General features: G+C 44.5%; 8 protein-coding genes and 2 non-coding genes across 10 annotated transcripts; 3 read left to right on the top strand and 7 right to left on the bottom strand.

Annotated features, from left to right (window-relative positions):
• Nucleotides 1–477: 477 nt before the first annotated feature.
• BYT42DRAFT_377549 (uncharacterized protein) lies at nucleotides 478–2,213 on the bottom strand. The gene is made up of 8 exons (XM_051563291.1): nucleotides 1,978–2,213; nucleotides 1,813–1,900; nucleotides 1,579–1,746; nucleotides 1,403–1,514; nucleotides 1,274–1,334; nucleotides 987–1,206; nucleotides 775–918; nucleotides 478–604 (listed from the first exon to the last, which is right to left on the bottom strand). Exons 1-8 carry the CDS (start codon nucleotides 2,106–2,108, stop codon nucleotides 551–553), a joined length of 978 nt encoding a protein of 325 aa, XP_051422307.1. The 5' UTR covers nucleotides 2,109–2,213; the 3' UTR covers nucleotides 478–550.
• Nucleotides 2,214–3,405: 1,192 nt separating this feature from the next.
• BYT42DRAFT_546893 (uncharacterized protein) lies at nucleotides 3,406–4,509 on the bottom strand (the record flags this gene model as incomplete). The annotated part of the gene is made up of 1 exon (XM_051565916.1): nucleotides 3,406–4,509. One exon carries the CDS (start codon nucleotides 4,507–4,509, stop codon nucleotides 3,406–3,408), a length of 1,104 nt encoding a protein of 367 aa, XP_051422306.1.
• A 97-nt stretch (nucleotides 4,510–4,606) lies between these two features.
• Nucleotides 4,607–4,936, bottom strand: BYT42DRAFT_573704 (uncharacterized protein). The gene has a single exon (XM_051568756.1). The coding sequence runs from the start codon at nucleotides 4,874–4,876 to the stop codon at nucleotides 4,661–4,663; it is 216 nt and encodes a 71-aa protein (XP_051422305.1). The 5' UTR covers nucleotides 4,877–4,936; the 3' UTR covers nucleotides 4,607–4,660.
• A 2,534-nt stretch (nucleotides 4,937–7,470) lies between these two features.
• BYT42DRAFT_499030 (uncharacterized protein) lies at nucleotides 7,471–8,178 on the top strand (the record flags this gene model as incomplete). The annotated part of the gene is made up of 1 exon (XM_051564607.1): nucleotides 7,471–8,178. The coding sequence occupies one exon, from the start codon at nucleotides 7,471–7,473 to the stop codon at nucleotides 8,176–8,178; it is 708 nt and encodes a 235-aa protein (XP_051422304.1).
• Nucleotides 8,179–8,752: 574 nt separating this feature from the next.
• BYT42DRAFT_573702 (uncharacterized protein) lies at nucleotides 8,753–15,530 on the bottom strand. Its single transcript, XM_051568755.1, has 14 exons — nucleotides 15,287–15,530; nucleotides 15,130–15,196; nucleotides 14,928–15,052; nucleotides 14,729–14,863; nucleotides 14,519–14,669; nucleotides 14,255–14,448; nucleotides 14,043–14,183; nucleotides 13,606–13,973; nucleotides 10,186–13,535; nucleotides 10,029–10,104; nucleotides 9,564–9,958; nucleotides 9,362–9,497; nucleotides 9,154–9,245; nucleotides 8,753–9,091 (listed from the first exon to the last, which is right to left on the bottom strand). Exons 1-14 carry the CDS (start codon nucleotides 15,368–15,370, stop codon nucleotides 8,910–8,912), a joined length of 5,496 nt encoding a protein of 1,831 aa, XP_051422303.1. The 5' UTR covers nucleotides 15,371–15,530; the 3' UTR covers nucleotides 8,753–8,909.
• A 334-nt stretch (nucleotides 15,531–15,864) lies between these two features.
• On the bottom strand, nucleotides 15,865–17,293 carry BYT42DRAFT_573698 (ubiquitin-conjugating enzyme/RWD-like protein). The gene is made up of 6 exons (XM_051568754.1): nucleotides 17,174–17,293; nucleotides 16,963–17,028; nucleotides 16,826–16,888; nucleotides 16,632–16,762; nucleotides 16,279–16,555; nucleotides 15,865–16,193 (listed from the first exon to the last, which is right to left on the bottom strand). Exons 1-6 carry the CDS (start codon nucleotides 17,178–17,180, stop codon nucleotides 16,018–16,020), a joined length of 720 nt encoding a protein of 239 aa, XP_051422302.1. The 5' UTR covers nucleotides 17,181–17,293; the 3' UTR covers nucleotides 15,865–16,017.
• Nucleotides 17,294–19,109: 1,816 nt separating this feature from the next.
• BYT42DRAFT_t88 lies at nucleotides 19,110–19,183 on the bottom strand. Its single transcript has one exon. It is a non-coding gene; the product is annotated as a tRNA-Asn (tRNA).
• Nucleotides 19,184–19,282: 99 nt separating this feature from the next.
• Nucleotides 19,283–19,356, top strand: BYT42DRAFT_t95. The gene has a single exon. It is a non-coding gene; the product is annotated as a tRNA-Asn (tRNA).
• A 1,591-nt stretch (nucleotides 19,357–20,947) lies between these two features.
• Nucleotides 20,948–23,524, top strand: BYT42DRAFT_573695 (pyruvate kinase). Its single transcript, XM_051568753.1, has 10 exons — nucleotides 20,948–21,185; nucleotides 21,276–21,367; nucleotides 21,497–21,539; nucleotides 21,601–21,683; nucleotides 21,746–22,237; nucleotides 22,297–22,388; nucleotides 22,462–22,489; nucleotides 22,569–23,097; nucleotides 23,163–23,187; nucleotides 23,253–23,524. The coding sequence occupies exons 1-10, from the start codon at nucleotides 21,074–21,076 to the stop codon at nucleotides 23,344–23,346; spliced, it is 1,590 nt and encodes a 529-aa protein (XP_051422301.1). The 5' UTR covers nucleotides 20,948–21,073; the 3' UTR covers nucleotides 23,347–23,524.
• Nucleotides 23,525–25,584, bottom strand: BYT42DRAFT_573692 (ATP-NAD kinase-like domain-containing protein; the record flags this gene model as incomplete). Its single annotated transcript, XM_051568752.1, has 7 exons — nucleotides 25,434–25,584; nucleotides 25,115–25,372; nucleotides 24,909–25,037; nucleotides 24,563–24,823; nucleotides 24,380–24,497; nucleotides 23,876–24,299; nucleotides 23,525–23,811 (listed from the first exon to the last, which is right to left on the bottom strand). Coding segments are annotated over exons 1-6 (1,151 nt in total), but the record flags the coding sequence as incomplete, so codon positions are not given.

Genomic DNA, 25,584 nt, shown 5'->3' with positions numbered 1-25,584 from the left:
GGATGAAGGTGTGAGTGTTGACGATCAGCGATCTTGCATTAACATCTTTGTGACGGCGTCTTCGCCTTTCATTTCGAGCAATCGTTCAAAGGCGAGAAACTTTTGGTACCGATGTTCCGATACCGGAATGAGCCGGTCTTGAGACCCATGCTTCTGATCTTTCAAGGAAGACTCGGTATTGTCCTGGATAAAAAAGCGAGTGTCTTTAAGTCATACAGCCTAACCAAAAGTTGGACGCATCGACTTACATTCACCGCTGCAATAAGCATGCGCAAACGGTCTTGTTGCTGTTCTTTGGAAATCGAATGTACATCTTCATTGCTGGCTTGAAATGAAGCCAGTCCTTCCAACCACTACAAGAAATTCACTGGTCAGACCTTTTTTTTTTTTTTTATCCGTCACAGAGGCGTATAAAAAGCTTACTTGTTGTGTTTCGACCGTCACTGGATATGGCATGGGGGAGGTTTTGTATTGCGAGTCATTGGAGGTGAGCGGGGAGGGAAGGGTTTGATGGTGATAGATGGAGGTGGGCGAAGACGGGGTCGCCACTTCAAGAGTCGTGCTTGGAGAAGAGGATGATCGAGAAGAACACGGTTGGCGTAACCTGGAGAAAGCCATACATTGGGTTAGAAGGTTGCACCGAATGTAAACAATGAGCCGTGGTTTGTCCTACCTTCTCGCATAATCCAAAAAATTTAATTTAATGGCTTTGGCCGGCAAGCGATACACCGTGCCACCGTATTTCCACGTTTGATCTTCGATCCCTGCACCCACCCCATGTCCAGGTACGTCACGCGTCGCCCGAGACCCGTCTTCTTCATTGTCGCTACCATCAATGATATCAATATCGCCATCATGAGCGTGATGCGCACACGTGCATTCGACGGTCCGCGGACGTTTTCGTTTTCGTCGACGGGGCTATAATAGCAAAGATGCCGTTAGAACACTGTCAACAAGTGAGACAAGGTATTTTTGAAAATACTTACCAAGGCATGCTCTACATGATTTGGGCACATCCATTTCTTGGCAATATTGGGCGGGGCGGGCATAGGCGGGTTCAAGCAATCCATGTGCCAATACAAAGGACAATAATCACATGCGATGATGGGTTTCTCCAGCGCGGTTTTTCGACAAGCATAGCACAATATGAAATTGCCATGTTGATCTTTCAATTGATGATAATCAGGTAGTAATGGTTGCCCGTTCCTGATGATATTTCGTCAATGCATTAGCTTCTCCGGACATGACCGCTATGGCCTTTTGAAAAACGTACTTGTACTTTACTGGCTTTACGATGGTGTTGTCGACATACCCGCCGAGCTTGTTGATGGAGACTGCAAGAGAAAACATTACTTGTAAGTCTGATGAACCGTCATCATTTTGGTCAAAATTTATGTTGTACCTCCTTCGAAGAAATTGCGAATGTGGAATGGTAATTGAAATGCTTTGGGATTCTTTGTCTCCAAATCTTCAAACAGACAATGAAAAAGACCTTGCGGGGCGGAAATAGATTGCTGGCCAATGTTTCTGGATGAGCACAAATAGAGATTGGAGGGAATAAAAGACAAAAGGGCTTACATTGGATTGTCGGTGTAAACATTCGTTACAAAACCACGGATCTTTCATTTCGGCCACTTGGTCGGCTTCCATGGGAGGTTCAACGCAAGAAAAATGAAAAGCTTTGGGGCACGCGTCGCAGCAGATAAATCGACCGGTGCCTCCGCAAGTGTCACAATAGTCATTGTTCTACGGATTGAGGGGTGGGGTCAATGCTGGTTCCTTTTTTTTTCGATGTATGTTGGATGATCCTACTTTTTTGATAACCGTAGCTACTGGTTTTGGCGAAGGAGAGGATTTATGTCGTTGGGATCGTCGCACGGTGAACTGAGAATTGGAGGTTCTATATATTCAAAACGGGGTGAGACGAACGGGAGTTCGGGTTGCTATCTCGACAAAAGGTGGGACCATTGGACTCACTGTGTTGTATTGGATGGTTTTCGAGCTGGTTTTTTGGGTGTGGGTGGTGGTTTCGAGTTCCTCGCAGACGATCGTGTTTTTGGATGACGGGCATTGGGCGAATGAGCTGCCGTACTTCTCGTTTGCCGCATAGATGGTGAAAATGGAAAGGAGGATCAAGAAAAAGGAATCGACTCGATCAACTTGGACAGTACGTCGCTGGAAATGGGCATACAAAACAAACTTATAGCGTCGAAGCAGCCAAACAGTTCGAGATGACGTGCAATAACAGAAAAAGAATAAAAAAACAAAAAAAAAACCAGCTGAACCCTAAAAACAAAAGGATAGGATACTAAAGAAAGATGGCTTTTTTTGGGTCTCTATTCTTTTTGAATCCTTTTTTCGGAAACCAGATGCAACACCAACTTTTTCTTTTTTTTTTTTTGCAATGCCCTACTAAATGAAAAAAATTTAGCTCTCTACCATTTTTTTACGTGAGTCCATCTGTTACTGCTATCGATACTGCCATCCCCTTCCACCTTCTTTTTTTTTCTCTATCCACGTTTGATAATTTCATTATTATTTCCAATACTACTACAATTGCTCTTTGTAGAACACGTGTTCCCGGTCAACTGTTTTCCAGCAACCTCATTTCGAACCATGAGTGCCCCATGTTCTTTTTCAACACAAGGGTCATTTCGCCTTTTTGTATTCTTTTCCTTCCTTTCCCTCCTTTCCTTTCTTTGCTAAGCTCTTATTGACTCAGTATGGCCCTATCACTTGCCTGTTATTACAGCCAATTCGAGAGAAAGATAGCAGCCTTAAACGGTGACAAGGAGAGAAAAGTAGCAGATTCACGCTTTAAACAAATGACAGCTACCGCGATTGGTTGAAAATATCCAAAAAAAAAAAAAATTGGCAATCACAACAATAAGAATGACGCTCATTTCGGACATGATCTTGCCCGACAAACCGCTGCAAACCGAAAATAGTGCAGTCATCCAGCTCCACCAAGTGCCCTAATTCATCATTGCCACGTATTTTTGGGTCTGGAGAGAACAAGACTCTTTCAATTATTGTCAAAAAGAAGAGATGCACATGAATATGAGTATCTAGTCAGGCCACGCTTATTCTCAACGGTTCATATGATTGAGTTAAATTCCAATATCCTCAATACCGGTACTCAATCATGTCGTCACAGGATCTGTATTCTCCAATTTATGGAAAAAGAATTCAAGGATTCTTCAGTATTTCTGTACAAGCAAAAGATATGCTGCTCACATTAATGTATTCGTAAGTATGAATTAGGCCTGTTGATTGCGTCAATCTGTGGACGGTGACTTGGTATAAAATATATGAACAAGGCTCTTAATGGAATGATGTGCCAATTGGATAACTAGGCGATTAATCGGCCTTAACTATGAAATTATTATACATGAAGGAGAAGGGTTACATGGATCGTTTCTTCGAGGATTCGCCGGTCGTTCCACGTGATCGTTTAAGTGTTTTCGACGATCCCATACTGGTGGGGGTATCATTGTAAAAGATGGTTTGTTCACCGTACCATATCTTGAGTTTGCCTTGCGCATCGGGCAATTGCACCTTTTGATATGGTTTGATGAGCGAGGACTGCAACGCATCGTCACCGCGCTCTTCTTCGCGTGATTGCCGTGACACACGCACTCTTTCTAATATTTTTCGGATATCCTCTGCCCGTTTCTTTCGCCTTGTCGATTTTTCTGGGTCTTCTTCGTGGGTGACCGAGGATGTCGCTGTAGACAACGTGGCCAACGGTGACTCACTGCGTTCCAACGGAGGTACAGGTACAGGCGTCGTACCATGGGCATGATCTGACGCCATGACCGGTAACGGGCTCTCACCTCGAACACTGTCATTTTCGTGAACCGAAACCTTCTCATCATCGTTGGCATCCGAATCCGAGGAAATCAATTCCTCTTCGTCGATGTGGAAAGGATTATCATCTTCTATTGTGGTGTGCATTGGCCGGTTTTGAAGATCAATCAGTTGGCGGTGTTGATTCTGCGCATCAATATCGTAAGGGAAAAACGCTTCTGGGAGTTTCTGCTTTTCGTCAAAGCAGTGCCGGATCCATAAAGGGGACACGACACGAATATTTCGTTCCAACGCTTGAAGCACGAACCGGGGATGTCTTTGTTTAACGCCATTCACCATACTGGGAGCATGCACAATGTGGGTGAGAGTGGCGTGGTCGATTTCTTCCACCACTTGTGCTCCCAAAGCCAAAGCTTGACGCGATAACCGTTGGCGCTCAATCAATGTTCTATCAAAGAATATGACGGCACCGTTCAGGATCATGGCCAACTGCGGATTGGAAACCACGACTTCCTGATCGCTTTCATCGATGGTAGGTCGTGGCGGTGGACACACCACCTGAGCGGCTAGATTGCGTTTACGACGAACGGGCCTTCGTGCTGCCAACGATCCTCGGGTCCGTTTTCGTGTACTATTGATACCCGCAGTACGTATGGTAAATGATTCCGCTGTAATGACATGAGACACTGGACGGGACATGGCACGGCAAAAAACAGAAAAACGCGAGGAAAAGCACAGGGGACAAATTCTTTTTCCAACAACTAGGCTTTTTTCCTAATTTGGCAATCGCATTTCAACGCGGATGACGTTTCATCCGTCACAAAAGTTCACGCAGTGAAATAATATTGCGTCAAAATGATAAAAAGCATTGAATAATGATGCACACTAGAGGGAAAAAAGACGATGACCTTTTGTCATCGTCAACAAATTTATTGGGCGTTCGAGGATAGCGCTGGTTTTGTTGAAAAAGAATAATATCATCAAAGGCTAGGCCATGATTGGATGGAGCGCCAAGCACTGGTTGGCTACAAATCGCAACATAGATACAGAAAAACGTCATCTTCATCTGGACTGGTCATGTTTTCTGAATGCCAGGACGGTTCAGATGCAAGAAAATAAACTTGTCACCTAGACTTGTCTGGGAAAAAAAAATGTGCCCAAACACAGGTGCGGAAACATTACCGGTTTGCATAGGAGTGTTCCTGACTTTGCAGTCTCAGTCATTTCGCGATAAAAAGGAAATAAAAAGAAAAAGATCATCATCACCTTGTGTGATGTAAATAAAGGCATCGGTGTGTGCACAAGGGTACCTGTAATAAATAATTCCAATCTGACTTGTATCATTATCTTTTCCATTGTCTATGAAAGCAAAGAAAATATATTTGAAATGCACGGACAAGCCGTGTATTGTGGACTTCCATGCATACATCATCTGATGCCTGGAGAGCAAAAAGCAACCTAAAAAACACCGATGCACCCACGCAGCCTTTAGGTAGTTTTGATTGATTGGACATGGCAATTGCACTCGTGACTGAATGGAAAAAAGTGGAAATAGTGAACTTTTAATCGAGCATTCTTTGTCAAGAAATTTACCTGTGAGAGCAGAAGGCAAAAACGAAGCCCAGGACCTAGGACAGAGGATGACAACAAACAATGTAAGTTGGTCCCACTCGAACCACGTGGGGGGGGGAACAGCTTCAAGCTATCAAGATATTGATGCATTGTCATGTCATGCAGAGAACAGAATATGAATTTTCCCGCGTAAATCGTCATAAAACGGTATGTAATGCTTGTGCGTCATGACTACTGTGGGTATTTTAGTCGGGTGTTGTTGTAGGCGACTCGCCTTGTTGTTCGTTATTCTCTTTTTTTTCGAGTTGGAATTGCAATCCACACTGACGTTCACTTTATCACCTGAAGCACCAATGCATTCGTCCAAAGAAGCTATTCCATATTTTCAGAAACAGTACACCAATCCAGTGCACATATCCGGACTCGGAAAGGAAAAAAAAAATCGGGCCCACGGAAGATTCAGAAACTCAACTCAAATAAACTTTTCTTTGTTCTTTTGATGAAAAATAACTACAAGAAAGGTTTCCCGTGTTTTCCCTTTTTCCACAAGATGATTTCCCTACCTTCTCCCCCCCCCCCTCAATCCCCCAGAATGAAACGACTGGTCGAATGATGCTTTTTTTTTCTTGTGTGTTCCCCTGTTTGACACGTCCCCCCCCCCCAATTGTCCGTGCAACTGATACCTCGCTTTCAGTAATGTTTGACGCGCAATAGGTGCATAGACTAACCTTCCATCGGCTGACACGCTGTACTCACCTCACATCTGTATGCAGTATCACTCTTTATCGTGAAAAGGATAAATGAATTTTTAATCATCTTGCTCGGATCTTCTTATCAACTTTAAAAAAAAAAATTAGGTCAGGTCATCCATTCTTTTGCTGTGGTTCCATGTCTCGATGACAAACAAAAGAAGATGGACATGGGTGGTCTTTTGATCTTTTTTTTGTGAACACCAAAGATATTGACATGAGATTTTTGACGACGAGCCACAAACAACAAACGAAATACGAAAAACTTCATCATATGTGAAACGTTACGCTATGCCGGTGATCCGTCATATCGCTAAGCTTTGTCAAAACTGGCCGCCCTTTGTTTTCCTGGAGATAAAAGTGTTATAGCTCCCTTGTTTGATGTCAAGGCAACAATAAAGAGACCGTGTGATCTCTAAATCCAAATGCCATGGCAACATTGGCTCTTGAATTAAAAAAATGGGAACTCTTCCATAAAAAAAGGAAGCTAAAAAGAAATTCACATGCAATGTAGTAAACCAAAAAACAAAAAAAAAAGATTGCTTCTTTACGAACAAGGGAATCCCAGCAAGAGATCATTGAAAAAGGAATAATGGATGACGATACCTTGATATGAAACGTTCACGCAGTATTTAAGGTTTAATAAAACATAGGGTATGAGGTCAATCAAAATCATGGGATTAAAAAGAACGACATTTGAGACCATCCGCTGAAATGAAACGGGAATCCCGAGAGAGGAACACTGTGATGGCTTTGCCATCCTTCTACCTGATCGTTTTCAAACCATCACTGTTCGCATTGATCATGCACAGTAAAATAAGGTAACTTAAAATCATGATGCAGTCCTCCCCTCTTTTGATGTAATCATGTTCTTTTTATCTTTCAGTCATCCCAAAAATAAAAGAAAGAAAAACGCAATGCACTCACCCAGCATTGGAACACCAAAGAGAGAAAGAGAGAGAGGAAGTAAGGAGAGACAGGAAGGAAGAAAACATCAGCACTTAATTTAACCATACTAAGCTAATGGAAAAACAGATAAACAATAAATAATGACTAGGATTTACACTTGGGTTTTTTCCGCCCCCATAAATACTTGGCTTAGCCGCACCTCGTCAAATGCACAAAAAATAAAAAACCAACCGAAGAATCGCGCCATTTCCTCTTTTTTTTTCAAGGCCCTTCTTTTTTTTATATTTCTCCTTGCTTTGATCGACGAATTCTTTTCTTCTTCTTGTATTTGATATCTTTTCTCATGAATCCATCCACCGGAAAACCGATGGCACTTGCCTCGATTATGGCGACTCCTATGTATCCCTTATCGCCACCACCCAGTGACTCGATGACTCCTCCCCATCATCATCCTTTGGAGCCGTATTTCCAGACTCAGCATCGTCGTCATCTTGCTATACTTCGGTCGCCACCCACTTCACCTGCCGAACACGCAAAGACCATCGAAACATCGGCACCTTCATCCCCTCAGTCCTATAGCTCGTCCATTTCTTCCAGCAGTCTACTGTATGCTGCTCCTCCACTCCCTCCTGCGGCTGCCCCGTCCTCCTCTGCCTCTGATCACGGCACCATAGGAGTCGCTGCTCCCCCACTTACACTGCAGGAACGCCGGCAACGAAATAAGACCGCCTCGGCCAAGTATCGTCAAAAGAAAAATCAACAACAGCATGAAATGCGACAAATGATTGGTCAATTATCGGAACAGAATGCCGTGCTGGAACGTCAATTGCAAGAATTACGCATGGAAAACGAAAAACTCAAGGCCACTACCGACCGATTACGCGGCAAAATTGTTGCCAGGAAAATGCTGAAACAGTGGATAGGTCGTCAAAAAGAACCCACCCATGTATCACTGCAACAACAACAACAGCAGCAACCCCATCAACATCATCATCACTCGCTTCCCTCCAAATTGCACTCCTTTCGCCCCTCCCCTTATCCCACCCCATCCACCGCTTCCCAACCCTCGTTTAGATACGTCGATACCGATGATGAAGGCGACCTCGCTATGGATTCCGACAGTTTGGCCTCTGAGTGATCAGCTATCCAATGTTTTCATGACCTGAAAAAAAGTTTTCTTGTATATATTTCTGATATCGCATCCCATCCCCCAATCAAATTCATAAGCACCTAATGATCCCATATTCACACATCGTCCTATAGGACAAGGAAAAAAATTATAATTTCTCACTCGCTTCCCTGCTCGTAGCAGATTTATCTTATTTATTCATGCCATGCCATCTTTCTTTATTGTTTACTATCTTTTTCTTTTTTCTCTCATCTTTTGTACGTTCTCTGAATTTGTTCATCGGTGATAAAGTTGGGTCGTGTCATTTGTTTTTTCTTTTTCCTTTGCAATAAAAAGAAAACGACCCTGTTCATTATGAAGTTCCGTCCTTGACTTATTGTCTGTTTAGTTCTGTTCCGCCATAGTCAACTGAAAAGATCATGTAGCACTGTTTCTTCCTTTTATATTCCTGCTGTTTTTTGCTTTATAGAGGCAATTCTCATTACTGCGCAAAAAAACGCTTTTAGTGCTATTGCATTCACTGGGACAACTCTCTCAATGACGTTGGGAAGATGCATCTGTATCAGTCTCCCCCACGGTCGGATAGTGGTTATGTGACGCGAGGTATCCATACGACATCAACTCATTTTTGTCAGCTTGTTGTAATTTAGGATTTTTTAATTTCTATGGTTTTGAACGCGGCACAGGAAGTGATGGATGGATATTATAAAGAATGTATAGGGAAAAAAGTACGGACCGGGTTATTGGGTAGCGAGTGGTGAATGTCGAGATCCCAATCCAATCTCGGCTCCTGCTACTTGTAAGCACTCTTGGATGAGAGTGACGATGATTGGATCGCCACACGTAATCATGTGGCAAAGAGCAGGATACAGATAAAAGAGGTGAGCTTTAGGACCCGATAACAGTTGATATTTTGCCGTATCTGTGAACACCTGTTAGTCATAACTCACCCTTTTTCTACCTCGTGCAATGTCAATAAAGTACCTTTCACATCCTCATGGAATTCCATGATATCTTCTTTGAGCCGTAGTTGAATGGATTGTTTTAAAAAGAACAGCATTTCTTCTTTTCGTACTCTGCAAATATCATCAAATGTTCATTGTTAATATCATGCTATGACAAAGTTTATCTTGTAGGGAAAAAAAGCAGCAAATCCCAGTTTTTTTGTCTTTGTTTTATGGAGACATCTCACCCCATCAAGTACCTTGGGAAAGGACAACGACCCATCAAAGGTTCATCGGCCGCATAGTTTCGTAGAATCGTCTCGCAACGGTCCAGCAACACTGGGATTGTGATTTGCGCAATACGATGTCGCACTTGAGGAAAGTCTAGCCGGGGATCCGGTTAGCCCACGGCCTTGCGCAAGTGAAAAACAAAATGCATTGAATACTTACCGGTGTGATCGGCCGAACAGAGTCCAAACAACGATTTAAAGGCCGCATACGCAAACGCTTCTTTCATGACAGGCACAATGGTTCCTGTGGTACCGACCAACTCACTCGTCCGTTCCTGAATACCTTGTGCTTTTGTCCCACTTTCAATTGCCAATTGTTTGGTCGGACGTTCATCTTCTGCTTCCGTTTCGGCTTTTCTGTGGGCATCACTGTCATCGACATAGTACAATCGCGAGCTTTCTTTGATGACATGGACCATCTTCTTGATCACTTCTTTCGGAACGCGCGCTTCGCCCATGTAGACCATGATATCTTTCTGAATGATATTCAAAGTCATAATATCGAATTGTTCATCTATATCTAATTCTTCAATCGACAGCGTGGTTGGCGGTGCACTGCGCAAGTAGAGGAATCACATCAGTAACAGTTGCTCATGTTGACTTCCACTTTTGGACCATTCGTTACCTTGGTGATAAGAGACTTCCTTCAAAAATATCCACCAAAGTCCACCACACTCCTGAAAACCGTTCGAGAGGTACGTCTGTTACATTAAAATAAAGAAGCCACGGTGAGTACTCTTACTGTCAACAGATGTTCGAGTTGCCCAATGACAGAACCCTACCTTCACCCAGTGATTGCATGACTTTGAGACCGACCGACAACACGTCGAGTAATCCTGTGGTGGCCATTTTCCACAAAGGCGTCTTATCGTCGCCGTGTTTATACGAAGGAGGGCAATCGTATTTTAGTTTCATGGGCAGGCCGTACGAGCCAATAATCCGTTCAAAGACGCCGTCACTGTAGAGGACCGGGTTGTCGACGTGACTCTTGAATAACTCTGCAACAATGGTACTACATCGTTTGTTGAGAGCAATGTAGGTCACGGTAGAGAATTTGCGTTGATTAGGCGGGATGTATGCTTTGGATTTTTGGGGATCGTCCTGCGGACTCAGGAAGGCGAGGGTCATGTACTCTGATAGATCCATGAGCACCAATGGGGCCACGCCGGGATTTTGCATATCCAAGACTTGGAACACCTCCAGTATGGCTTCCTGAAGTGGGGACAGATTATCGATATCCGGTCGATACTGCGGGCTCGTGGGGTACACCATGACATTGCGTAACACGCCCAGCAGGGATCCCAAATCTTCCAAATTAAAGGTGGGCGCAATCACACGATGAAGCGCAATGAACATATTCACGTAAGCGGTGAGGGTATCTTGGGTAAAATCTTCGGAAATGGGAGAAATGGTCGATGACGACAGTGACAAGGTGAGCGAGTGCAGTTCGAGGTCCACGGGACGTCTTCGCGCCTGAATTTCTTGCAATTCTTTCTCGCTTAATTTCGAGCTCATGATCCCGCCACCGATGGTTTCCCAGGACCCCAAAGCCTGTCGCCACAACTTTGTAATCTTTTCATCAATCTCAAACTCGGGTGACAGTGTCACGATGCTGCGGAAACTCTTTATGCTTGCCAAGGCCACTTCCTGACTCGACTGTAGGCACGAATCTTCCAGGTGCACTAAAAGGAGCGACCATGCTTGCTCAAACCGAGGTAATCGATACAACTGCGAGAGAAAATCGTTGAAAATGCCGGCCATGCCGGTGAGCACCAGCACCTTGGTTTCGTCCCACTGTTTTTCCGCTGTATCACGGGAATGATGGAGCATGAATCCGGACGAATCACGTTCCATGGGTGGCGACGACCCAGCCGATCGCGCAGACAACATCATCCGCGATGCACGAATCGATGACATCTTGACCGCATCCAGCAGAGGAAACAGCACTTGCCACAGACAGGCATTCCAGAGTTCTTCGCTCAGCATATTGCCATTCATCATGATGGTGCGGAACAACGTCTGATTCGCCCCGTTGCGTACTTCGGGCCGCCAGTCCGTGCATGTATGCGAGAGTTGCAGTAACAAGATCATCCAAAGAATATTGTACACTTTCCGACTTTGTTCGTTCTCAATGGGCTGATCCACGTTCATGTCTTCCTTCGCAATTTCGTCTTCTCCTTTGGCGGTCTCACCTGACATGAGTTCCGACTCGGCGTTTTTCACCACTTCCAAACGTTGCGTCTGAATAAAATCCGCCAAATTCCACAACAGTCCTACGGCCGTGAGACTGATGTTGAGATCTTCACTCTGCATGCCAAACGAGCCCAGGGTCGCGATACATTGGCGCAGACAATCCGGTGACAGCAATGATAAAAAGTCGGTGCAGATCAACTGCAAACTGGCAAACGCGACTTTAATGAGCCCGGCCGACGCTTTGATACTGTGCCCGCTCAAGCTGTGACCCGCAGTGCTGGCGGCCATGAGGGAAGACGTCGTCGTATCGATACTGGCACGTTCCCCGCTCTTGCCATCTTCATCCCCGTTTTTACCCTCCAATTCATCCTCATTGTTCGCATAGTCGTTTTGTAAACTGATCGACGTGGTGGTTGCGTGGCGTAACATGTCAAATATCAGTCCCCATCCGCACGTAAAGGAATGACCCGATGTCTGTAGTAGATTATTCAGCGTTTCAAGCGCCATTTTTTGGACTTCGGTGAACGATTTGCCCGTGCCCCATTTATCACTGCCCGCCACTTGACTGGGACGCCGTGATTCGCTGCCCGTGCTGTTATTGATACATTGATTCAGAGCGGTCAACAGTCGCGTTTGAATTCTTTCATCGGCCTCCTTGTATTCGGACAGAACGTGGTCCATGGCGGTTAAAATGATGTCAGAGATGGCTTGGCAGCATTGAGTTCGGATCGGCGAAGGCGTGGTAGCGCAATTGGCGGTGGCAATGAGGTGCGACATAATGAGATCCCACACGGCCGCATCGCTTTGTGGATTGATGAGCCGATTGATATCCAGCATGACAATGTGGCGCAGTTTATCGATGGCAAATGATTTGTGGTTGAATATTTTGGCTTTGAAAGATTTCGTCAATGATGAGGAGGCGTCAGTATCGTGGAAATTCACTCCCGTGAATTCCGCGCTTAGACGACACAACGCCGTGGCGAAATCGATAAAGGCCTGTTCGTTGAGGTATTTGCTGTTCTCAAAAAGTCGGTTCATGGATGTTTGAATCACAGCAATATGATCCGCATCCATCATTTGGGTAGTCGACGTCGTCGTAGGATTGCCGGGCGATAATGCGGGATTCGTGCCAGAATTGCTCTGGGAACTGGTCAAGGTGCGTCGAAGGTTCGGTGTGGTGTTGTTGGGCGTGCTGACGCCGCCTTTAGGGGTAAGACGACTGAGCAGCAAGAGGTCGGCTTGTTGAAGTGTTTCAAGCACCAGGTACCAAGACGGTCCCAATACACTACCGAGAAACATGGCAATGTTCAACAGGATACGTAGACTATACAGATTTTTATCGCTAAGTGTCATATTCGCGAGGATCTGTTGTTGTTGAACGGGCAAATCGGTGTAAGCGATCGCTACAGGAGCAGCCACTGCCATGGACGATAAACTCGATGAACTGGCGCCCGATTTCCCGCCAAAAAATCCTGCTGCCGAGAACACTGAACTGGCAGGGATGGCATTCTTGCACAGATTGGTGAGGAAGGCATCGCGAGGAACGACGAGATTCAGCATGCCGCATACGTTTGTAAAGTTTTGGTACGATCGCATGGTACTTTGGAATAATTCTTCGTCGATATTGGTGGATAGGTAGAATGACATGGCGGCTAGTAATCCCGGCCAAGCATCGTTGGCCATATCGGTAATGAGTTGCAGATCGTCTTTGATGGTGACTTCCTCGGTAGCCGATTCGTCTTTTGCCTTGGAGTCCAAGGTCGCGGAGCGTTGCGTTTTGGACGTCGTCGTGCTCGTGCTACGTCCGTTGCCATGCGAAAACCGCGGTAACGCGTACCCTGCTAATCCGTCGGCGATCGAATTAAGACACAGAAGTGCCAAGTAAAAAATGTAAGTCTCCGGAATAGTCGGAGGATCGGCCTTGTCCAGTTGATCAATACTAACAATTTTCCACTTGTTCATCAGATTTTATCTACATTTGTCTTATTTGTAGTGATTCATTTCCTTACCATTGGATGCGCATCGTCGATGAATTGGCGCTAATGCAATGCTCATTTTGTCCGGGACTGCTGGCACTGGGGTGATTGTACGCGTGAGGCGTGGTGCTGCCACTATGATCGACACTGTCCCAAGCGCCTTGACTGGCCCCAATGAGATGAGGCTTTTCCGAAGCCAAGCGACCAAACGCGGTGATCATGTCGCGAAACACGTTGGTAAAATTATTTTGTCGATCGTACCACTTGTAGATCGAGCACAGCAAGTGACAGTCACCGCACACGCCGCGAAAGATTTCCATCGCAAGCACTCGCTGCCAAAGCGGATTCTCTGGCTCCAGTACCTTGACAAACATGGACAGGAAAATCTCACACTCGGTGATCTAGACGCATTTTTTGGCATCCGTCAATACACCGTCTCGCTCCCATGGATTTCGAGTGGCGTGACCTACCAATATCTCGTTGAACTGTTTGATAAGAATGTAGACGACGCGGGTAAGACGCATGGTTTGAGGAAACTCGTGTTTTTCAGAAAAGATCTTCAGAATGAGCGGACAAACTCGTTCCCTTAGGAGAAATATCAGCTCTTTATGCTATTGAAAACCGATGATAGGAGGTTGAGTCTCTGGTTTGCTTCTTTGCCCATTTTCCCCAAGGTACTCACTTCCGGGAATAGTGTGTAATGATTGGTCAGTACACTTTCGATCAATTCCAGGCCAAATGTCTTTGACAGATGACCTAACCGAAGGTACTCGGCTGGTTCACCACTCGTGAGCAAGCACAAATCTTGGAACAGATAAAACGCATCCTTTGCGCATGGATGCAGTAGAATGGTCTCATCTCTACTGAGTTGCACCTCTATCCATAGCAACCAATATTGCGCTACAATTAGGTTTCCGCACATCCGAGCCCACCGTATCCAGCTTACCATGTTTCGCCTCTTCCTTGCTTAGTTGCGCTGCATCCTCCTTGGCTACTTTATCAAAGACGAAAATCACCAGTTGCCGTAATGTGGCTGCTGCGGTATTATTCACAACGACAATTTTTGAATCTTGCAATCGAAAACATATCAGCAATGCCTAAGGAAACCCTCGGTTAAACAATGACAAAGTTTTGATCCGTCTATCTCTGATCGCACCTCTGCCAGAATATCATCATGAACACTTCGATAGTTTGTTAACAAGGGCAACACTGTTTGTAGTATTTTGAGCTGAATTTCGACACCGTGCACGCTAATATCCACCAAGGTTCTTAGAATGGTTCTCACCGACGTCTAAGAAAAACGATGACTGGTCAACATTCTTGGATAACCTGAATTGCTGGACAGATGGCACTACCTCTGGTATGGCGTGAAAGGAGATGAGCTTTTGAATGCAGCCAATAGCGATGGTTACTAGCTTGACCTGTTTCGTTTCACAGGCCAAGACAAAGGGACGCAGTGCATCTTCGGATTTCGACAATTCTATGACCGTAGGATGAGTGAGACATTGACGTGCTACCATTGGAAGAGATATAAGAAAGGATGGCAAGAGTCCATACCGTTGGCTATGCTGTGACCCGGTCGTTCCTTGAAGCTTCGTAAAATAGCGCTCAGACGTTCAGCTGCCTATTCAAACCATGGTCAAGAAGAAAAAAAAAAGTCAGCGGGTGGAATCGTTTGGACAATGGATGGGCATGCGGCGTTGGAAAAACTTACTTCTTTAATTTCGGGATGTTTCCGTCTTGCTTCGCTTGACAGCGACAGCAACTCGGTTTGCAGGAACGCTGTCAGACCACTCATGTTTCCACTTTCTGACCAAGTGATAACGCAGCAAGCTCAGCAGCTAGTATATTTTACGTGGCTGAATCGAAAACAACGAGTAGAATGTCCTTTTTGAAAAAGAAAAAAAAAAACACAGAAAAACAGGAAAAAGGAAGTATGCGTTCGACGTGGTCTGTCTATCTTGAGCTATTATACAGGTCTCATCACCCGCCCACTCCGCGCCCGACAATGGCCGGCTGAATCCTGACTGACACGTCACGCACGCAGCTTTACCTAATTTAAAATGCCGCTTCATGAATGCAATGCAAAAGGCCTCCTCTAACAACTCGCCATAACGGAGAAGCCTACCTATCTGTCTTGATAAAGGATAAGCTACCTACCTAATGATAATCGTAACTTTTTTCCTATCGTTCACTATGGTTCGGTACGAGTCGATTCAAGCACAAAAAATAAAACATCCCAGCCAGGTCGCAGATCGACTCTATGGCCCAGTGATCCGGTTAGTATCAGTAACGATATGAAAATTGCATATATTTAATTATTTCCAAGTGCTTCCGCAATAAATCGTACAATAAACCACGTAACACATTTGTTGACACAATTGGCTATTTCCTCTTCTCCATTGGGGGATTTCTTCAAGTCTTCCAAAAATAATGTTTATTGTGCTAGTCTTCACTTCCAAAACGTCGCCATACGGCATCCTTATCGTCCTCTTCTTCATTATCGGTATCTTGTCTATCTTCCCTGTCAAACTGTGAGGCATCCACCGATACGTCGCCCTCGTCCATGTACCGTGAATCGGACATTGCAAGTGACTTGTCCTGTTCAAACAGTTGACGCCCTACCCGATTCCAGAAGAATCAGAAAAACAAAAACGCCTCATGTCAGAAATAGCCTATAATGTTGATCGCACGAGTCGTATGTACCTGTGGGTCTGTTCTTTAATTCTCGCAGACGGGCTTTTCTCTCCTCTTCTTCTTGGGTTTCCATCTCTTTATCAAATTTGGCCTTCCATTCCATAAAGCGTTCAACGGTTAGCTTTGTGCCCTTGAATTTCGCTTGTTCTCGTTCCTCTTCCAATCGTCGTTTTTCGGCTTCCATGGCGGCTTGTGTTCGTTGCGATTCGTTCAACACATTGTTCAGCTCCTCTTTCAGCACGGACGCCATAGCAAATACCATGACCATGCCTAATGATTCCTCTCCCTAATTCATGACCACAATTATCATCAAGCGACAATGCAATGTCGATACTTCTGATCTCCCAATCTCTCCCACTTACAGCTGTTTGAACCGCTTGATGCAGCCTTTCTTTTTGAGCCCCCGTAAGTTCTCCAGACACTACTTCCACTTCAGTCTCGGGCAATTCGTCCGGATATTGAGGAGTGTATTTCACGTTCAACGTCAATACAACTATCAAGGAAATGAATAAGACTAAATCCATTCGTTATAAGCGGCCGTAAAAATAAACTGTACCTGGAGCGGCCTCGTCCTGATCATCGGGATGGACAAGAATCTTGAATCCTTCTTCACCAAGATCTAAAGAATCCCATTATTTCCATTAGTGGGCTGCGCCTCATGAATGTCTCTATTAAATCAACACCAGCAATTACCTTCGAATTCCTCGGGATAGATCGATTCAAGTGCTTCCAGTTCGTTTCGCTGCTCCTCAAGGTAATCTAACGGAGGAAGAATAAATAATGAGCAAGAGTTGAGTTTGACCATGGGTGGATGTATGAGATTCGATTATATTATACATTCTCAATAGATCAAGAATGCCAATATCGTGAGAATGCATAGCATTATTCTGGTAGGTGGACGTACCTGTCATTATGGGTAGAAAAGGGAATCTCGAACAAGCTGTTGGTCGAGGCGAACCAGTGCTTGGTTCAACAGGACGCTTGTGACTAACAAATTTTCGCAGCCCAATTTCGGAACCTCGCGCCGTCCATGATTTTTCCCGACAACCAAAAAGCGACCGTTTTATCGAATGCAGCTTTTTTACCATGTTCTACCAAAACATAACTTTTTCACTACATGATGCACAGAGTATATCATTAAAATTCTAATAACAATTTCTTTTGCCTTTTATGTCCTTCAACGAAGGTTAAACCCTGTAAATAAATAAAAAGAGCACCCAAGAACATCATTGATTAACTTGGCAGCTTTTTTATTTCTTTTGGAAAAATCTTTAACAACTTCATGGTTTGATTGGCAAGAGTAAAGTTATCATCTGACATTCCATTCATAAGCTCATACTTATTATGGTTGATCTCTTGCTAATTGTAATGTCAGAATGTATATAATTCTATTCATGTTCCTGATGGAGCTTCAGGACTACGAGGCTAAATACAACGGTGAATGAAGCAAGGATGAAGAAACGAGCCAAAAATCCGAGCCAGGTGCCAAACATCTATCGGAAGACCATCCTCGCGTAGAATGGAAGCAATTTCTGATCAATTGCGCTGACGTGGCTGATCACCTACATCTCACGAAAGTCCTAAAAAAAGTGAGTGCCCGAAGAGATCCTTCGTATCTCTCAATGTTCACTTCCTATTTTTACTGTCGAGAACGGTAAGCTACACTATGATATCGAAATTAAATTATTGGCATAGAAACTGAACTTTTCAGATACCCTTCTATGCTACTTATACGCGGCCCATTGGAACATTACGAGATGTATGGATACCAAGACCGGGAAAATGTCAGAAGTGAGATATTTGAATTTCACTGGGAAGCACCAGAACAGAATCTGAAGAAGAATTGAAAAAATCGGAAACGAAAAGGTTCAGCCGTTACCGACACAAGACCAGCGGTGAGAAGAGCGACAAGCGGTACGTTGGTCCGAGAGGACGCGACTTCAAGGGCCAACAATTCCCGTCCTCACTCCGCACAAAAGGCAACGCCACGCAGAATGCGAAATCAGCACAAGCAGAATCCACTCAACGGTGCATATAACATTTAGGCAACACGAATCGCCGACAAGCAACACGTTCATTATGGAGAATCAAGCTTCGGCAAGCACCAGTACGAGCTCGCGACGACCAACTTCGCCAATGAGCAACACATACATTACACGGAATCCCCCTTCACTAAGCACGTCTGGTTCTACAACAACGCCGCCATCCACTTCTTCGCAACCACAATCATCAATAACATCGGTTTTCATGAGGAGGCTTTTCGCAGGCTTAAGGTTTTCCATATCCATTCATCAAAAACACTGACGCGACGACGCGTATCCATGCCATGCAATTTTCTCTATGGTGCACCACAATGTTTCTGCCATGAGTCACCACATCAAAGATCACCAAGCGTTCGCAATGCCGTCATTTATTGCTAGACATTTTTTCTACCAATCAAGAGACGGGTCTTCGCGGCGTAAAGGATAACAAAAGTGCAAATGCCCGTGCCATAACAAGCAGGCAATGGCGCATACTCACCAATCAACTGTGGCTCATATCTGCTTACTACTATTTTTTTTTCGTCCCCATCCATTCGTTTTGCCTGTGACCCATTGCCAAACGCCAATATCTTTTGGATACTAAATCAGAAGCCACGGTTATTAAGCTACATTTCTTATCTTAACAAGCAAAAATATAAAGCGGGAATGCCAACTCCACAATTATCAACATCGATAGAATATGCCGTCCACAGGCAAAAAAAAAATGCATAAGAATCACCACTGAAGATAACAAAAACCCCACCCAAGATAAAATAACGACAAAAAAAAAATGCAATTGCTCACACCAGCAAAAAGGATCGCTCCCGGGTGGGCTTGAACCACCAACCTCCTGATTAACAGTCAGACGCGCTAGCCAATTGCGCCACAGGAGCTCCGCTGGCACCAAAATTTGGATTACATCTTCATTGCATTATCTACATGCGGAGTAATTAATATCTTATTTAGCAACCACAAAATTCGGTGTCAGCTGAGCTCCTGTGGCGCAATTGGCTAGCGCGTCTGACTGTTAATCAGGAGGTTGGTGGTTCAAGCCCACCCGGGAGCGATCCTTTTTGCTGGTGTCAGCAATTGCATTTTTTTTTTTGTCGTACTTCACTCGGATCTGATATACCGGCAAGATCACCAGAGTGGGAAACAAGAGGATTAGGGATAGGAGAGATAACGCTTTATTTTGTCAATTATAAGGAGATATTTATATGTGCTTATTCGGTCTATGTTCTTAAAGAGGATAATGGCTGAGCGGCTAAAACTTTGATAAAAGGATGATTGTACTTAGCAAGATGCTAAGCTGATTACCATTTTCGGACGTTATCCGCTTCAGCCACGACAACATCATAACATATAGACTCTGAAAAGGGCTAATACCCTTTTGTATAATAGATTAATAATCAGTAAACTAGAGAAAAGATATAAAAGACAGAACAAACAGAATAATAAAAGTCCGTCGTTTTTAGACCTATATTTCTTGGCAAGCCACTTTGGTGATCTTGACTGTATATCAGATCCGAGTGAAGTACGACACGAACGATAGATGAAGAAATAAAATAGAATTGGAGATAGATAATTGATAATCTTTATTCGTTTTGATCGAGGGGATATTTATATGTTTTGGGTTAATCTATAATAATTTTCGTAATAAGGCTTGACAGGATATTTTGGTTCTGAATGCTCAGCCTTTTCGGCCGAGCTGTTCGGGAAACGCTTGTTTGAAGGTGATCAAAGCGTCATTACCAAAAAAGGATACGACAATTTTATCTTCGGTGGTGGTTTTATTCCGTTTTTGCACATGCGTATATGACATTTCTTTTTTTTTTTTTTTGGGTTTAACAATGTGGTGATGGCAGGGCTAGCTTTCTTCGGAGCATGTTACTTTGACAGAAGGATTTCAAGTTTTGTGATATAATCTTCTTATCCAGGATGGCCTTCAATTTTTGTCCTATCGATGCATATATAAAGTTTGCGATTCCAGCAAGATATTGCACAGGATGTATGATGCATACCCAAAGTAGCTGATTGGTCGTTCATTCGATCATTAGGTAGATGCTGTATTACCAATGCGCATAAAGCGCGTAATAGTATAATATTTAGCCTTCTGGCACGTACGTGTCAAAGGCATTCGGTTGTATAAATCTTTGGTTGCGTTGAAAGAAGCCGATAAGCATGTCAAGGCAGTTGAGTGTCTTTACGCATTCGTATCATTGTCTGCAGGTTCGTCGGTTATTTTGGGAAGGCCACGATCAAGTTTAAGGAAACTATGACTTCAGATTCTGACACATTATTCTGGAATAAGTGTGATCTGATTCTCAGGTCAAGGTTCTCATAGATAAATGATGCTACAAGAAGTAATGGATCTCACACTCAGCATGGCGAGTAACGAAAAAGCCATAGGATATGGAAAAATCTCGATCGATCGATGCTTCTGCAATGGTAAAAAGGGCCAAGAATGTGACAGATCCCAAATCTCGTATGAATTCACCATGTGCTTGCGATGCAGAAGATACTTCTTTTATAAGTGGTACATTGAATGGAAAAAGAAACAATAGAAATACCTCAGTGCTGTGACCGATGGATTGTACAAGTGGTTTTATACCCATAGCAACTAGATTCATAAATGTGAACAAGGATGATTGAATTTTCGTCTTTTTATTCATTCCCAAGTCCACGGTTGCGTGTGCTGTTTCTGTCTCTAGATCCATTTTGAATTCTTTTCCGTCGGTTTATTGTTGTCGCCTCAATAAGGGCAGTCGGGTTTGAACGGAAACATGTCCTTCATTGCAAAGCCAGATGTCGTGTCCAATCTGCAATGGATCTCTGAAATGGATGTCAACATTACGCCAGAGGACGGTCGAAAATCTAGTATCATTGGCACCATTGGTAAGTCTTTTGGAATGTCTCTTCCGCACTTTGTTCTGCACGCGTCGTTTATGCGACGCATTAACCGGTGGTGGTGGGCTTGGGATTCAGGTCCCAAATCCAATAGTGTCGAAATGATCACTCAGCTCCGTAATGCTGGCCTGAACATTGTCCGCATGAACTTCTCGCACGGTTCATACGAGGTGAGAGTTTTCTTATTCCGTCTATTTTGCATAATTGAAATATCTATTTCATTTGATATTTCAAGTGCAAGCGGCAAGATTTATTCACCACCTTTTTTTTTCTTGGCTGTGTTCCCTCGACCGTTACAGTATCATCAGTCAGTGATTGACAATACCAGAAAAAGTGTGCAACGTGAGTATCACCCGTGAATAGTCAATTTTCACCAGAGGGCTCATTATAAAGGTATTGGCAGTGTATCCTGGTCGTCCCGTAGCCATTGCATTGGACAACAAAGGCCCAGAAATTCGGACAGGCAATATGAAGGATGGGAAAGAGGTAAAAAGTTTCATGCATGAACCCAGAAAAGCTATACAATTGACCGACTGGAAAAACAACAGATCCCTATCACCGTAGGTCACGAAATGATTTTTACCGTGAATGAGGCGTACAAGGACATCTGTGACGATAAAGTTATGTTTGTCGACTACAAAAATCTCCCAAAAGTCATTGAAGTCGGGAAAAAAATTTATGTCGACGATGGTATTCTGTCGTTTGAAGTTCTAGAAACTGGGGCTAACCACGTACGCGTCCGTGCCATGAACAATGGAAAGCTTTGCTCGCATAAAGGCGTCAATCTACCTGGCACTGATATCGATTTACCGGCGCTGTCCGAGAAAGATACCGCGGATTTGTTGTTTGGAGTCAAAAACAAGGTCGACATCATCTTTGCGTCCTTCATTCGCCGTGGCCAGGATGTTCGCGATATCCGCAAAGTGCTGGGCGACAGTGGTCGTACCATCAAAATCATTACCAAAATCGAAAATCAGCAAGGCGTCACCAACTTTGAAGATATCCTCAAGGAAGCGGACGGTGTAATGATTGCGCGCGGTGTAAGCTACAAAGAAAGGGATTAGAGAGTAAAATGTACTCAGTTGACATCAACCATTAGGATATGGGCATTGAAATTCCTCTGGAACGTGTGTTTATTGCTCAGAAAATGATGATAACAAAGTGTAATCTGGCGGGCAAACCCGTGATTTGGTAAAGTAGTTCGTTGAGCCATGAAAACTTTGTTCTGAAGGCCACAAATATAACATACCATTGGTGTTCTTAGCGCTACCCAGATGCTGGAATCCATGACGGTAAGTGGTTGAATGACACGGTATAAAAAAACAAGCGCCTTGCCAATATTGAATCATGGGAATGACTTTTTGTGTGTAGTATAATCCAAGGCCTACGCGAGCCGAGGTCTCGGATGTGGCGAATGCTATTTTGGATGGGGCGGATTGCGTAATGCTCTCCGGTGAGACGGCCAAGGGCAATTATCCCATTGAAGCGGTGCGGACGATGCATGATATCTGTCTTTTGGCGGAATCGGTGTTGTGTTATCCTGCTATCTTTAACGAGATCCGGTCACTGACAGTACTTCCCACCGAGACGACCGAAACAGTGGCGTGTGCCGCCGTAAGCGCGGCCCATGAGCAGAAAGCGGGAGCCATCATTGTGTTGACGACCAGTGGCCACACCGCTCGTTTGGTGTCAAAGTACCGGCCACGCGCTCCGATTGTAGTGATCACGCGAAATCCTCAAGCAGGACGTCAAGTGCATCTTTACCGAGGCTGCTTTCCCTTTTTATATCCAAAAGGCTCATCGGCGGCGGCGGCTCGATCGTCCATGAGCAGCTCACAATATCTAAGCCCTGCTGATTATATACCATGGCAGGAAGACGTCGATGCACGTATTATATGGGGTAATTGCCTATCTTGATGGTTGTTTCTTCTTTCTCCTCATGCATTCTTGGTTTTTAAAACGTAGGAATGGAACAAGCCATCAAATATGGGTAAGTAGCTGGTGTGTCCTGAAATGTTTATTTCGTTGACCTAATCCATTGCTTCCGCGCGCAAGTTTGGTAGCTCACGGAAAACCTGTAATTGCGATTCAAGGATGGAAAGGAGGATTAGGCAATACGAATACACTCCGAATCCTTATGACACCCTAAAACGGTTCAGTCACTCGGATCAGCGTAACACTACCGACGTTTCTGACATTTCCCAGCGTTCACTAGCAGTCATCCTCATATAGCGCAATGTAGCATTCAAAAAAGCAACACAAGAAAGAGGGGACGGCATCCAGATGTTCAGGGTTTTCCTTGCGAGAATAATAATAATAAAAAGAACCATTTCTTCAGAAAAGAAAGTGAAATAATAATAACCAGAGGATTAGAATTACATGAGTATGAGTAATAAGTTTTGCACTTGGAAGGGGAATACGAAAAAAAAAAGAGAATCTAAATGCCGGTGTGGACGTAAACCTGTTGTAAGCTCAAGACCGAGCCCAAATGAGGATGCACTTCGACCTGGAAAGGTTCGGCCGGTGCATGTTCACCGTCAATCGCAATGTACCCTTTGCGATCTCGTTGCTTAATCGGAGTCAACCGAAAAGCTTTGATTTTGTAATACTCCACCTACAGCAATGCAAAAGGTTCAGTTCAGATCTATTTTATCGCCGGTTTATCTCGCAAAACTTACAATATCAGTATCGATGTGGTTGCCTTTTTCAACTTTGGCAAATATGCCCAACTGTTTCATGACGCCAGGTCGACCGCGCACCAACAAAAGGTCTAGTAGACCATCGTTTGGTAAGGCACATGGATGTGACAACATGCCCCTAGCCAGCCAGGGGACCTTGCTGGTAAGAAAAAAGGCCACATCGTCCTTGATGATCGTCCAATCCGACGGCACCGGTTCGGAAAGGGAGGGTATCGTGCTGTGGGTGTGTTTGTCAACATGATCTGGAGTGTCCGAAGTGGCGGCGGTGCGGCTTGCCCGATATGCCTTTTTAATTTTCTCTTTATCGCTTTCCACAATTTGTACTGCGGCTTCCATGGGGTAAGTATGACGAGCAAAGATCTCTTGCATCAGCCCAAGGACAGTACGAGCATCGCCCATCCATCTAATGGTGATGAAAAATCCATTATTGGTCAGTCTGCGCACACGAACGGAGCAAAATGGTATGCTCTGTGATTGTCGTACCTCAAATGCTCTGTGGCCAGGTCAGCATAGGATGTGATGCCGTAGTTGTGCGAAAGGAAGGAAAAGTAACGACGATGACCATAGGTCACTGAGCACAAATCCAGAGGCATGCGAGTTCCTGGAATTTTTTAGGAGAGTTCGTTGTCAAAAACAGAGATTATTCGTGGATCATCTTTTACGCACCTTTGACGACTTGCAATGCTGTGTATGCAGGGTTAAAACCTAGTTGTTCTCCGGCTAAACAGATGCTGAGGGCATTTCCGGTGCCACCAGGAATGACGCCGAGGGGAACGCTCTGGATGGCTTGTGCAGCATCGGGTCTTTCCAGGAAGCCATTAATCACTTCATGAATCACGCCGTCCCCGCTGACGGTGACAATGGCATCAAAGGCGTCGATATCGAGGTCTTTGGCGATCTGAACGGCATGTCCCTGAGACTCGGTATCTAATTATTTCCGCGATGAATCTTGTTCAATAAGCTTGCTCATCCTTGTTTCACCGTATATATGAATCTGAACCAAAGGCCTTACATTGAACCGACAATTGGCACCCGGCCGCTTCAAAAACAGGGCGTACATGGGATTCGAACGTCTGCTTGGCGAGGCCCTGACCACCAAAAGGATTGATCAGCACTTTTAACCGTTTCTCAGGTTGCAGACCTATAAAATTCGTGCAACCTTTGTATCAGCATCTCGTTTGGGCCAGCCGTTGCACTGTAAAAAATAAAGATATGTACCTTTGTACACATCGTCCATGACTTGGTTGCAAAATTGGACGGCGGTATCCTGGTCACCTTCATTGGCCGAATACAAGAATTTATACGGCTCTAAGCGTGCATTCTTGTTCTTTGAATCGCGGTGAACAAGGGCCCGAATCTGCACCATGTTGGTTCGGTGAAGATGGGTAATGTGTAAAAGGTACAACTTGTCGATAGTAATGCCTCCATTCTTTTCGCTGGTTTGGCCAAACGAGAGACAGCTGCGGGAAGATGAGGCTAATGGGGTAACCATAAATATAATGGCTGAATCAGAAAACTCTTTGGTAATAATATGTACCTTTTTTATCCATCTCGTCTCCTTCTATATGTAACGATTGCCCATCGTAAGTCAAGTGAATGACTTTGGCTCCCTTTTTCAGAGCCAACGTAAGTGGCATGGTGCGAACAGGGAATAAGAGAGAGAGACAGAGAGAGCGGGGGAGGAAGAG

The sequence above is a fragment of the Radiomyces spectabilis genome, assembly GCF_025331425.1.
Source record: "Radiomyces spectabilis strain NRRL 2753 chromosome Unknown BYT42scaffold_8, whole genome shotgun sequence".
In the NCBI taxonomy this organism is placed as follows: domain Eukaryota; kingdom Fungi; phylum Mucoromycota; class Mucoromycetes; order Mucorales; family Radiomycetaceae; genus Radiomyces; species Radiomyces spectabilis.
This window is presented reverse-complemented; position numbering and strand designations above follow the sequence as displayed.